This window comes from Sciurus vulgaris, assembly GCF_902686455.1.
Source record: "Sciurus vulgaris genome assembly, chromosome: 9".
Lineage (NCBI taxonomy): Eukaryota > Metazoa > Chordata > Mammalia > Rodentia > Sciuridae > Sciurus > Sciurus vulgaris.
The window spans coordinates 30,347,575-30,361,897 of NC_136469.1; the positions used below are offsets into that span (position 1 = coordinate 30,347,575).

The 14,323-nt window shown below is 32.6% G+C and overlaps 1 protein-coding gene across 9 annotated transcripts in view; it reads right to left on the reverse strand.

Moving 5' to 3' along the window:
• FBXW7 (F-box and WD repeat domain containing 7) overlaps positions 1-14,323 on the reverse strand; it is a 191,202-nt gene that overhangs the window by 52,464 nt on the left and 124,415 nt on the right. For 2 of the 9 annotated variants that reach the window (XM_079153437.1, XM_079153439.1), the window contains one exon: positions 4,330-4,507. The exons of 6 other annotated variants lie outside the window; for them this stretch is intronic. In XM_079153437.1, coding sequence (XP_079009563.1) covers positions 4,330-4,507 — 178 coding nt within the window. Of the gene's footprint in view, positions 1-4,329; positions 4,508-14,323 lie in introns of those variants that run through there. One more of the 9 variants, XM_079153431.1, reaches the window with a different exon arrangement.

The window sequence follows — 14,323 nt, forward strand, 5'->3', positions numbered from 1 at the left end:
AAGTATTGAGATCATATGAAAAAAATGTAAATAGGCCACAAAACAGTAGAAAGAATGGCTAGTACCTGCAGTATTAGTCCTGAGATTAAATACCACTTTTACTATTTACCATAAAAAATGGCAGTTAACTTGTTTAAACTTCAGTTTTCTCATCTACTGAGTAAGTACAGAGAACACTTAACTTACAGTACTAACAAACACTGAAAGCACTGAAGAATCAAATGAGGCCAGGAGCAGTGTACAAGCCTTTAATCCCAGCAGCTCAAGAGGCTGAGGCAGGAGGATTGTCGAGTTCAAAGCCAGTCTCAGCAACTGGCCGAGGCCCTAAGAAACTTAGCAAGACCCTATCTCAAAAAAAACTATAAAAAGGGCTGGGGATGTGGCTTAGTGGTTAAGTGCCCCTGGGTTTAATCCCTAGTACCAAAAATCAAATGAGTCAATTTTAAAAAGGCTGAAAAAATGCCTAGAATATATAGTAGGTTCTCTTGAAATAATAGCAATCATTTATAGAATTATTAAACTAATACTATACATTTAAAAAAGAAATAATAAAAAGCACCATGTTAAGATTCCAGTGATTAAACACACACAGATAAAATTCTTTATCACATCACTACTAAAGAATCTGAGGAGGGGATGAAGATTTTTTTAAAAGAATGAATGGCTTAAAAGCTCCAGCAATCCTATTTTAAAACTTTGCCAGATGCAGAAACTCATACATAAGCCAAAGGCCCAAGATTTACTGGAGTACCAATGTAATAGTAAAAAACCTATTTTCACTATTTTTCTAAGTCAAATTTCATCAAACACAGTCATGCCCATTTGTTTAAGAATAGTCTATAGCTACTTGAGCTATGTGGTTGCAACTTGATAGAACTTTTTATAGCTGTAATCACTATAAAACTGTTTGAAACTTCCAGAAATCCCAGTTACATATTTCACTACCACCTGAGTTCCTGGGTTTCAGATACACAAGTCCTTGTCCTACATCCATACCCTACTCTTCCCACCAGAGCTCTACCCCATTTTCTTAGTCTTCCATGTTGCTGATGCCCATGCTACACAAACCCAAAAATATATGAGGCACTCTAAAAACAATGATCTCTCTACAGTCTAATATAGTCAACCAGGTATGTTATAAAGTCCTACAATAAATCAACAATTGAATGTCATGGGAACTCTCTACCAAAACACAAACATTGAAGAATAACTAAAACATTCTAAAAGCTTAAAAGTACTCTAAACTAAAACAAAATGAGTGGGGGGAAAAAAAAAAAAAAAACAAGATTTAAGCATTAAGTAATTTTTCTGTCAACATATTATTTTAAATTATTTATTTATTTTTAAATTTTTTACGGACTGCATTTTGATTCATTATACACAAATGGGGTACATCATTTCGTTTCTATGGTTGTACATGATGTAGATTCATAAAATACATCATCAATTCTCTGTACTACAAAGAAAAAAAAGTCAGAAAATACAAATTTCCATCAAGATGCATCCTTAATTCAGCCAAGTTTCAAATGTGAAAAATGATGCACATTAGGATTTAAGAAATATAGTATTATCATAATTAAAGGTGTAACAATTTCAAGGGAAAAATAAAATAACTTTCCAAATATTTTTTGGATTATATAAAATGTTTCTTCCTCTAAAGGATGATCAGATTTTTTAAGTTACAAGTTTCAATCCCAACTTTTTCTGATAGTAAAAATAGTGGTGATACTTAACTTTTTAAACAAGTACTCCATCTGGTATTATGATAAATCTTAGCAAATACAAATAAATTATGAGTACCTCAACACTAAAAAACATTTTAAGGGTGACCAGTTACTAGCTATATTGCTCTTTATTTACTGTTGTTAGTATTAAAATCAATGTTTATATATTTCAGATAATAGCCAGAAAAATATATATAATAATAAATTAAACTACCAGTATTACACTTAATAGTCAAAGTAAACAAATTTCCTGAAAAATTTGAAGAGGTTGAAGTTGTAGTTATGACTACTAATTTTAAGGCTTTTCCACAATATTCAAACTATTATTGCATGTGCACGTAAAACATTAACTGACTATGCAAATACTAACTGCCTCAGAACTTATGATGGATAGAGAGATAATACCATGTTTTTCAAATTAGAACAAGACTACATACAGTCTTATAAGTACTAACTATACATTCCATTCAGCTCACTACTTGTAAGAAAAAAGTAGGCTTCAAAATATAGGCAATCTGCTTTGTGTACTTTGTTGTCAAAATGCATAGTAATCTGCTTGAAAGAAGCTAAATATATCTAATGTTAAACACAAATAAGATTAATTATGTATCACATCAAAAGTCTTTTTTAAATCTCTGATATAGAAAAATATTTTAAAAATGCATATCATAAACTTTACCAAGGGAAAGTTAGTAAATTATGTAACAGAAAATGTAAATCAACTTAAAACTAACTAAATTAACCAGTTGTAAAAAGGAGTGAGGATATAGTTTCATAATCCCTCTAATACTTCTGGTAGTGTCAATGAGTTATGCAATAGGAAACTATTGGCAGGCAGGCAAATATTAAACATTTTAATTTTGCTTTTTAAATATCTTTTAAAACTTTTTAGAAACTTTTTAGGAGGAATTTTATTTTCATATTTAGTTCTATGCTGTTATTACAACAGCAAGATATAATTCAATGTAACACAGTAACCTAGAAAAGCCAAATTGAATAGTGACCCTAGGAAACCCTCAGAGAGAGTCCTGCAGTTCTCTATTAATTTTTCTTATAGAATCTCCCCCTATGCCCTTTACAGGTACTGTCTATTACAAGCAAAGAAAAAAGAGGTAGACTGAGGTAGAAGACAAAGGCAGACATAATAATTTCCCACATATTGTACTTAATTTTATTAGAAATATTCAACAAAATAGATCAAAATTGACTGTTAATATCTTAATTCCTCACATTTTAAATTTATTTGTATTGGTATTTTCTTTCACAGAAGTATTAAAAAATGGCATTAAAGCTGTTAGAGGACTATGTATAAAATGCTTAAATCAGAGCAGTGACCTCATTCAGCAAAGCTATAAAACTGACGAGGTAAAAGACAACAAAATAAAAACAGCACTTTCTGAAGTAAAGAAGAAAAGAAACAAGAGGGGTGAAAGTATTATTCATATTCTATTTTCAATATTTAAATTATATTACATTATAATTTCACTCAAAATGTTTTCCAACATGGCTGCTACTTGTTGGAGTTGAAATAGAAACCACTCAAAAAGAACTAAGCTAATTAGAAAATGTATTTTTACAAAGATTATTTAAGTCACACTACATAGAAGAGTCTCTTTACAAGGAGGAAAAATATTTTTCCAGTGTTATGGATTATTCTACTTGTTTACAAGTGTTTCCCCTTTAATATTTAAAAACAGGGATGGAGGGGAGTCAGGATACTAACAGCTTTACACACACACACACACACACACACACACACACACACACACACACACACTTAATTCCAAGGAGAGATGTTTTGTGTGTATGTTAAGGAACACAGATGTATTTTAGATCTAAAATATTTAGACCTGGTAAATCCCTAATAAATAACTGAAATCTGAGTAGATATCTAGTATAATAACTGAATACCAACTAACTCAAAATATACCAACAAATTTTAACATTTCAAAGTGTAGTGTAGGGGGGAGAAGTATGCCCCTCTGAAAAATATCCACTAGATCATAACTCAATTATACACGTTTGTTAGTTCAGTGTGGTCTGTGTGTATACCATAACATAACTGCTACACAACAGCATGCTATTTTTTCATATAACAGCAAAAAGTAACGTCTCTATAAGTTACTTTCAACATAAGAATCAGCAATTTAAAAATAATCCATTTTAAAGGGCCAAAGAAACCTAAGGCCCTGGAATGCTCTTTAATTGAGCTAAATACTAAATTTCCCAGGTATAAAAAGAATAGCACCAGTGTTTTGCTTTTCATGCAAAATAAAAGTCACAAATCTGAGGTTTTTAATATTTGTTAACATTTTTCAAAACTTTTCGTTTCACATTACCAATTTCAAGTAAGTTTACAAGATAATAATCTCATGAAAAATAAATGACAAAAAGGTAGATTAGGTAATCCTGTCTTCTTTATAAGATTCTTATAAGGTTCTTTATAAGATTATAAAACTATCGTTTATATGTTTTCACTGGTTATACAATACATTGTTCATTTTAGTTATAAACATCAATTGAAATTTGAAGCATTTCTTCATAAAGGAAGCAGAAGTACGTCATTTAAATAAACATTCATATTTTTCAAACATGTAAGACTTACCCGTCTTCGACAAAAGGGGAGGCCTTGGGCAATGATGCTAATGCTAAAGATCTTCATCACAGTTTGATGTGGTAGAGGCTCTTTTGCACTTTTAAGATCAACAGGAACCAAGCCATGGTTTAGAGTAGCTTTTCCCGGTTTTGACATTTTAAAACTCCTCTTGGTTGATGAATACTCTCTACATGTAATACAGGCACATTACTAAAAACTCTAACCACCAAATTAAAAAAAAAAAAAAATATATATATATATATATATTTAATAGTAGTTTTAAAAGGCTGAGAACCCAAGGCCTGCTGCTTTTGTCTTTCAACCTTCTCCTACCAAATGTCCTGACCTGTCTGAGGCTTGGTGAAGTGCAAACTATCCTAGAATAGCCAGGAATTATAAACTACTGAAGTGAAAGCTCCTGCTCCTGCCAGTCAAACAGCTGGTGAACCTCCCATACAAAGTCAGTAACATGAATACAACCAAAAGCAGGGCTGTGCTGTGGAGCCCCTTTTAATATTTCTCCAACTACCTAGGTGTTTCCTAGAGAATTTAAGTAGTTATTTTTTTATAAAAACAATAAAACAAAACAAACCCCACATTGCATCCTCTCTTGGATATCTTATCGAGTCTTCCTTATCCAAATATCAGCATTAATACTTAAGGAATGCTTTGAATTGTGTTTCAAATTTAAGGAGGAGATTATGCATGCTAAAAAATATAACACATAAGTGTGTTCTATCTTTGATATACTGCAGTGAGCACTATTTTCAAGTGTTCATCTCGGGCATGTTCTTTTGCTACATGCCATTCTTTATCTTACACTCACTAACTGTAAAAACACTCTAGCTCTAACTATTAATAATGCTCCAGATTAATCTTCCTACAGACATTTGGTCAATTTCATTTCAATCTCTATGATTTTGAAAAACTCATTGATTTTACTTGAAAGTAAAATAGTCCCATGGTTTATTACAGATATATTAAAAGATTATTTATAAAGCAAACTATGATGGCAAGTAATCACAGTCATATGCCACTTAACAACAGGGATATGCACTAAGAAATGTGCTGTTACGTGATTCCATCATTGGGTGAACACCATAGGGTGTACTAATACAAACTAAGACAGCTGTGATGTCACTAGGTGATAAGTTTTGGGACTACCTCCATACAGGGGGCATTTTATCACTCACTGAAATACCATGCAGTATGTGACTCTATAGTAAAATGGATAGTAAGTAGCTAATCCACTGAAAATCCATAGTGCCTAATTTCTGCAACATAACATGGGCAGCTAAATCTTCCTAAAACACAGAAGAAGAAATGTGGTTAAAAAAAAAAAAAAACAAAAACAACACACACACACACACACACAACTATTCCTCAAGACTTTCAATGGCTCCCCAATGACTGTAACAAAGTTTGGAGAAGACAACTCCTCAAAAGAGCCCAAATTAATCATTCCCATATTATCTCAAACACTTTCCTAAATTAGCCACTTATGTATTAATTAATCCTTATACTTCCTTCTATATTCAAGTCTATGAACTAGATTGTTAAAAAGATATGAAAAAAAGCTCAACATAGGAATATGTAAGTCCTAATAGGTAGTAGACGATAAATGTGAACTATCTGTTCACAATGTTCAGTGAATTAGTCGTTCTCTCCTTCTATTTTTTTGCTTCCAATAGCCCGTCATCTCACTTATCTCTCCTCTTCCTTTAATGGAACTTTATTGTGGGAGGTTAGAATATGATGGGGAAAGAATTACAAAGGAGACTAGAAGAAATGGGTGATTTCTTTCTTTCCTTTGGAGAGCTCTATCTTACTGAATATAAAGTGGGCTTCTGGGAAGATACTCATACACAAGAAATAATCCCAGTCCTACCCTGATGCCATGCTGTTACAGAAGACTCTCTCTTATATCACAATTTAAAATATAGTTAAAAATGCAAAGTCACTGGCAAAGTTGATAATTTTAGTTACACAAAAGTAAATTTCCCCCAAAGAAGACATACGTATGCATGGCCAACAGGCACATGGAAAGATGCTCACCATCACTATTAAGAAAATGCAAATCAAAAACACAATGAGCTATCACATTGAATCTACTAGAATGCATATTATTTTTATAAAGAAGAAAAAAAACTGCTGGCTAGGAAGTGAGAAATTGGAACCTTTATACATCACTGGTGGAACTGTAAAATGATGCAGCTGCCATGGAAATGATATGAAAGCTCCTCAAAAAATTAAATACAAAATTATCCAGCATCTCCATTTCTGGACATATATCCAAAAGAATTTCAAACATGAACTTGAATAGATATCTGTACATCCCTGCTGAAAGCAGCATTTTTCACAAAAACTGAATGGTGGAAGCAACCTCTCCAAATATCAACTGATGAATGGATAAACAAAGTACAATATATACATACGATGGAATATATATATAGCTTTTAAAAAGGAAACTCTGACCATGTTACAATATGGATGAACCTTGAAGACATTATAATAAGTAAAGTAAGTCAAAAAGAGGATGCATATTGTGTGACTCCACTTACACGAGGTTCTTAGAATAGCACACTCATACAAAGGAAGCAGAGAGTGGTTGCCAGGGCCAGGGGGAAGGGGAACATGGGAGTCAGTGTATAAGTAGTACAGAATTTCAGTGAAGGAAATGAGAAAGTTCTGGAGATGAAAAGTGGTAACAGTCATACAATATTATGAATGAATTTAATGTCACTGAACTGTACACTTAAACATGGCTAAAATATTAAATTGTATATTATAGGTATTTAACCACAACTACAAAGTGTCTTAAATTTTAGAAGTAAATGACTGCTAATATAATCATCACACACACACACACAATCCCAACAGAGGTCCAGGGTTGGGAGAGAAAGAGATAATATGAAGGAATGGAAATCTACAAATTGATAAGGTAGGGGGAAAAACAAGACTGATATTCAAGACAAGTGAGTCTACGGTCCTACCAGACTATTGCTACTTCTCAGAACAGCCTCATTCTAGCGTCAGCATCTCCTCTGATGTTCACTTCATTTCCTAACATAAAACTATTTTTTTTTTTTTGGTAATAATATAACCTTGTTTCTCATTTTAAAATCCCCTTTGTTAAAAGTAGTTCCCAAGGAATAATCCTCCTCCTGGTTACTATCACCATCTGCTTTGTTAGTATTACAACATAGTTTCATGTAAACTGAGATTTTTTTTATTCTCAAAAAATCCTATTAGTTATAATCTTTTAAATCAATTCATTCATCTCCTCCCAAACTCCTTTTTCTCAATCATAAAGACATAAACTATGTGAAAGGCCAATTAGAAAAAAAAAAAAAATGCCACTACATTCCATAAGTTTAATATTCATTTTTGTAGAAAAACTAATAAAACAGATCAGCTCTGACTTATCGTTCACTTAATCCACTGAAGATAGATAGCAAACTGAAAATTATAAATTTTTACTATTATTTTTTAAATCTCTCAAAGAACTTTGAAGTTATATGTATTTACAGGCATATACTTTAAAGATAACCCAGCTCACTATTATCTTTGGAGTCCAATTCTAAGGGAGAAAAAAAGTTTGGGAAAATTAAAACGAACTTCAATGGTTTCCATTCCCCTGTCTTAGGGGTGAAAATTACTATTAAGTAAAACTAGAGATCCCATTTTCAGGAAACTATTTATGATGATAATGGAAACAAAGCAAGAGTAAAAATGAAGACTTTTATACTAGATATCAGGTTTCGGTGAGCACAAAGTGGTGGCATTCTAATTCAACTTTTTTAATTGGTAAATAGCTGCCCTCAACTGGTCAGTAGAGAGCACTGCACTGCAGCAAACAACACTAAATGGAATTCTGCATCTTTATTTATTTATTTATTTTCTATTTGTTCTTTTTAGTTATACAAGACAGTAGAGTGTATTTTGACATATTTATACGATATGGAGTACATCATTTTTAAAAGCCATTTTTTAGTGATTGAGCAAAGTGACTACTAACTTTCAAATGTATATACAAGTCTCATATTTTTTGGAGAACTTCAAGTAACAGTACTTCTAAAGTAATGTATGGGCATGTGCAAAACAACAAAACTTTAAGAATTTAAATATAGAAGACCCTAGTCGATGGGGAAAATCATAAATGATATATATGAGAGCCCCAACTGCTAATACTTTACAATGCAGATAGTCCCATGGGTCTAAGAAAAGACAGCCTTAGTCTCAATTCTACTTTTAAAAATATTTAAGATACTCTTAATTATAATCACCACTATTAACTCCTGCTTTACTTCCAGACTCTTAAAAACAGACAAGCTCTTTTTAAGATGATATCACAAATAATAAAGCAGCAGTAGCAGGTGTGAGCATGGACTCTGGAGTCAAACTGCCTTAGTGTAAACCCTGGCTCTACCAGAAACAACCTTAAATTAATCCCTTTGTGCCTCAATTTTACCTACACAGTATCTACCTCATGACCACGTGCAAGGATTATATGAGTTAGTGCAGGCATACAGTATAATGCCTCACATCTAGTAAGTCCTTTATCATGATTACTACTGCTACTATTATTAGGATCAAAAATCACAGAGCCAAGCATGGCGGTGCACATATAATCCCAGCAACTCGGGAGGCTGAGGCAAGAAGAACCCAAGTTCAAAGCCAGCCTCAGCAATTTAGTGAGGCCCTCAGCAACACAGTAAGACTCTGTCTCAAAAAAATAAAATAAAATAAAATAAAAGGGCTGGGGATGTAGTTCAGTTGCTAAGTGCACCTGGGTTCAATTTCTGAAATCAGAAAAAAAAAATCACATGGAGCTTTGTCAATTACATATCGATTTCTAAAATAACTAGGAAAGAAAGCAGGGATTCTAAAATCCATCCAAAATAACTTTGGAGTATATTTTAAAACAATATCTATCACTTTCAGAAATATTTCTATTAATTCTTTCAATAATTTCAACTAAGAAATGAAGCTATAATATCTTAAATGTGGTATCTTGGCATTTTAAGATGCCAGCTCAACAATACCATTCAAGAAGAGTTCAAAACTAGGAAGCTCTGTTTCTGAGAATGTCTCTATATAAGGTAATTTATTTTGCCCGTGCATCACTTTCTGATCTGTCTTCTAAAAGTTTGCATAGGCAAAAAACTACTATATATGAATGTTACATATAACAAAGTATCATATGTATGGTATTCAGATCACAGATTCACTTACTCTAATTCTTTTGTTTGTTTTGTTTTGTTTTGTTTTGGTATCAGGAATTGAACCCAACTGAACCAGACTGAACTACTGAGTCACATCCCCAGTCTTTTAAAAAAAATTTTTTTTTCTTGCAAAGTTGCTGAGGCTGGCATTGATTCTTCTGCCTCAGCCTTCCAAGTCGCTGGGATTACAGGTGTGCAATATGCCTGGCTCCATTTCTCTTTTAACAACAAAAACGCTGTTTTGGCAATTTATTCTAGACTTCCACGGTTGTTTTCTTCTTCTTTCATTCAGTCTTTCATTCAGTATTACACAGAAGGCTAGAATTCAACTGCTCCCAACCAAAGGCCACAGCATGAGGGATGCGAAAACATTTTTCCATTTTTCAGAAATTATTCTTGAATCGTTAGAACAAATAACTTGGAAGACCTAAGTTTACCCTCAAGCACAAATGATATTTGTTTTGTTTTTGAGACAGGGTCTTGTTAGCTAACCCAGACTCGGCTCAATGATCCTCCCACCTCAGCCAGCAGAGTAGCTAGAACTACAGTCATGTGCCATCACAGCCAGCTGGAGGAACAAATGATTTTATATCAATAGTTTTCAGAGTCTCACCTCAAAACCTTTGACAGGGAGAATACTCACATAAGTCCCCTTACCTCAGTGTTCTTCATTGATTCTGTGAATTGAAGCATCAAGACTTTCATAGAAACAGAGTATTTCAGATGATAAAAAATTACACTACTATTAAATGAAAATAAATCAGAATCATATTCTTCTAATAGAGAACATGGTATTAGCAAGCATTCTCAATTATTTAGAGATATAGAATAAGATTACTTTTCTGTGCTGAACCAGTTTTCAGTCTTTCCCAGCACCTTGCAATTCATGCATGAAAATGCAGCAACAAAAGGAAAACAATCATAAATCAAGAAATTAAGTTCTCTGCTTAATGATAAATGACCCATCAAGCTTGTGCTAGCAATACCTGTAGATGAAATCCAACAAGCAATATACCATTACTTCAACTGCAGAGAAATAAATACAATTAATTAGGTTTTTGTGAAAGAAAAATTTAACTGTATGTTATTGTCTTTAAATTTTTAACAGTCATAACAAGCATAAATCAAGTGAACAAAACATTTTATAAAAATTAAGATCATTTAAAAATGATTCCTAAAAAACTTCTAAAGATCTTTACATGTTCAAAGTACTCAATAATAAACATTATAACTTTCAATTATGATGTTATTGAGATATCACATTTATATAAACATTTAAAGGATCACAATATATTATTTTGCTTTTCTGCTGATTTTATCTGGAAACCAAGGGCAGCCCCTAACTACTTAAGAGAAATAAGCTTGGTTCTGAAACAGCATATACATATATGCTTCGCAAAATACAAGCATTCTATGTATATGTACATAAATGTATATGCAACATTTTCAAAATAAAAATGTTAGACCACCAGGATACATCAAGTATTCCAACTGTCCAGTGTACACACAAGATCTGATTACTCGACATTTACAATGTCTGGAGATGCCCAATTATTTCTAAGTAACTAGCTGCAAATCAGTTATAAATTAAAATAAAATAGAGAAAATCAACTCAAGTTAAAAAATGACCAGCTTAAAGCTGACAAAAAACCAATCCATAACACACCAAAACCTCTAAGATTTAAAAAAACCAATAACTACTTATATATTTACTTGGATATTTATTAACTAACTTACAACCGAATTATCCTTTGACTAAACTATTGTTTCAGTCAGCAACCAACTTCCAGCCCAATTACCTGGAGTTTATAACCCAGGTAAACTCACCAACGCACAAAGAATACGGGGTGCATTTTAAATTCTAGTTCCTGCTCTACCACTAACTGGAAACCTTAGGCAAGTCCCTCATCTCAGACTTCAGATTTCTACAATGAGGAGCCTGGGCTGGATGACTAAAAGTTCCTTACAGTTTCAAGAGTATATTAGGCTCTAATAGTATCAGGAATGTACACAGTCTTCTTGTAATGTGTTGTCAACTTGATGATCATTTCTTTATTACAGTTTAGTGAATAGTACAGTTGGTCTTACAAACTTCATTCAAATAAAATCCAATGCTTTGATTCATTTGTGTATATCTTCTAAAAAGAGGCATCATGCATGTGTTATCAATAGATGTGTTTGTGTTGTATACTGAGAAAAAAATTAGTGGAAGAAATTTATAGGCATGATAATTTAAAAACATGATCAAGAGCTTTTCTAATTCCACATTATACTATAGTAATTTGTATGTTTTTATTTTCTCTCCCACTTACCACAGTAATATAAACAGTGACAAAGTATATTTGATTTTTTTTTAATAAGCAAGCTTCAGATTTTATTCCTATATTTATGGATAAGAACTTTAGCTGTTAACTTTAAAATGATACTTTTTCTCATTCTTTCATTAGGCATTTAAGGAAATATTTCAGATAAAACAAAAATTTAACTATCAGATTAAATTTTGTAAGTATTTCAGACATTCCTAGCATGAAGTCTTCAATGACTATAACATAATTCACCTCATGATTAACTTTAATTCTTACAGTCTGCCTTGGGTTACCCCAGTTGCTAAACTGGCCTTACACAGCTGCTCAACAAGAATTTAGCTGTTGATTATTATAGTTATACCTTTAAGACAACTATGGCAAAAATGACATAGTAATTAATGGTATTTTAGACATGCAAAAACCTCTCATGATGATGGAGTAAGTGGTCTAAAGCAACTTAATTTTTCACAATTCTCAAAATGTAAGTGTAAGATAAAAACTTCTTTAATATTAGTTTTTTAAGGTTCATCATTTAAATTACTTTTATGAACAAGCCAAAACAAAGAAATAGTTCATTAATCTTTCAGTTAAAGTAAATATTACTTATTGCCTTGTGTGGTGGCACACGCCTGAAATTCCAGTGGCTCAGGAGGCTTAGGTAGGGGGATTGCAAGTCAGTCTCAGCAAATTAGTGAGGCCCTAATCAACGTAACAAGACATTGTCTCAACATTTTTTAAAAGATTTAAAAAGGGCTGGGAATGTGGCTCTGGGTTCAATCTCTGATACAAACAAGTAAATATTACTTATTAATTATTCATATCCCCTGTAAAAATTCTAAAGATGATTACAGGTCAGTAAGTCATAAATAAGGACATAATAGTAGTACCTCTTTTAAGATTTATCAATAAGTTAAAAGTAAGTAATACAGGGGATTTTGTGGTACAGCTTTAAAAAAATTAAACTAAAACTAAGCTATAATTCAGGAAGCTCACCAAATTGACATTCAACACATTATAAGGATTTTTCCTATGAAAAATATAAATCTAAATTTATTAAAATGTAAACTGACAGCACTGACAATTTAAGAAACATGGTAAAGGAGATAACCGTTTCCTACACTGTTGAGTTTCTGATGCGATTATAAATACAAACCAATTATTTTGAGCAAGACATAGTACAATTTATGTAATTTTCACCAAAATACCATGAAAGCACATAAGATTTATTAATATTCATTAAAAGTACCTCATAGAATTTAAGTATAGGATTACTTTAAATACAGAAAATACTTTTAGAATAAAGGTATAGAAAATAGACATTTAAGGCTTCATTCCTGGATGGGCTGACAGGTGATACCACTGGCCTCTGACACTGTTGAAATTATATACAAAATACATTGATAAACATCAACATTAATGTTATAAGCTGAAGTTTAAGTCTTCATTCTCTCCAGTAAATAAAACACTAACTGGTTCAAGAAAGATTAAAAATAACAAACAAAAACTCAATTCCTGTAATTCTGGAGAATGCCTGAAATAGAAAGATTTGGGGATGAAAAAGAAGTTGTCTAGGGATACCAAGAGACTATCAGGGATTAACAGGAGATATAAAGGAAGCATGCAGCTGCAAAAGGCTTAGAAAATACTTGTCTCATTTCAGATTGGGACAATGATAAGAGGGAGTTTTAAACACTTGCAGAGTTCCCAGTAGTTGTGTTCAATTTCACTTAATCATCATCACGAGACAAGTATCATTATCTTAAATAGACCAACCAAGGCTCACAAAGGTTTAAAATTTTGTCCAAGGTAACACAGCTGCCAGGCAATTGCATTGAGACTTTAATTCCAGTAGGTCTAATTCCTAAACTCATTCTTTGCAACAGAATATCTGTTCTAGAGAATGTTCGGTACTAACCTCGTAAAAAGGAAGCTGTGAAATTTCCTAACTAGTTGTGTGGAGACTTGTTTCTGTTTTGGATATGTAAATTTGCCAGATAGCTAAGCTGTAGATAATTGAAAGCACTGCAGAAGACATTTGTATATTATATATAGAATCTGCCTTAAGATGCCTAATTTTTATGAAGTCCAAATGGGGAGAAAAAACAGAAATAAAAACAAAAATATTATAACAGCCTATAGCAAAGTGTATTCTCAAAGATGGTCACAAAACTGTCTTCCATCTTGCCTGCTCTTCTTACAATGTGACTATGACACTCCTTCCACTGAGAGGTAGAGGTCTTAAGAAATGGTTAGACTTTTGTGATTTTTTCAACTACTAGTGATGGTAAAAGTGACATTTGAATTTCCATGCTAAGTCCTAAAAAAGAGATTCAGTGACTCTGGAGGCTGAAGAAAGAGAGGGTCAGTGCAGCAACTCAGCAAGACCCTGTCTCAAAAAATGCAGGTGCTGGGGAGATGTAGCTCACTAGTGGAGTGACCCTGGGTTCTAACCCCAGTGGGGCTGGGTAGGGC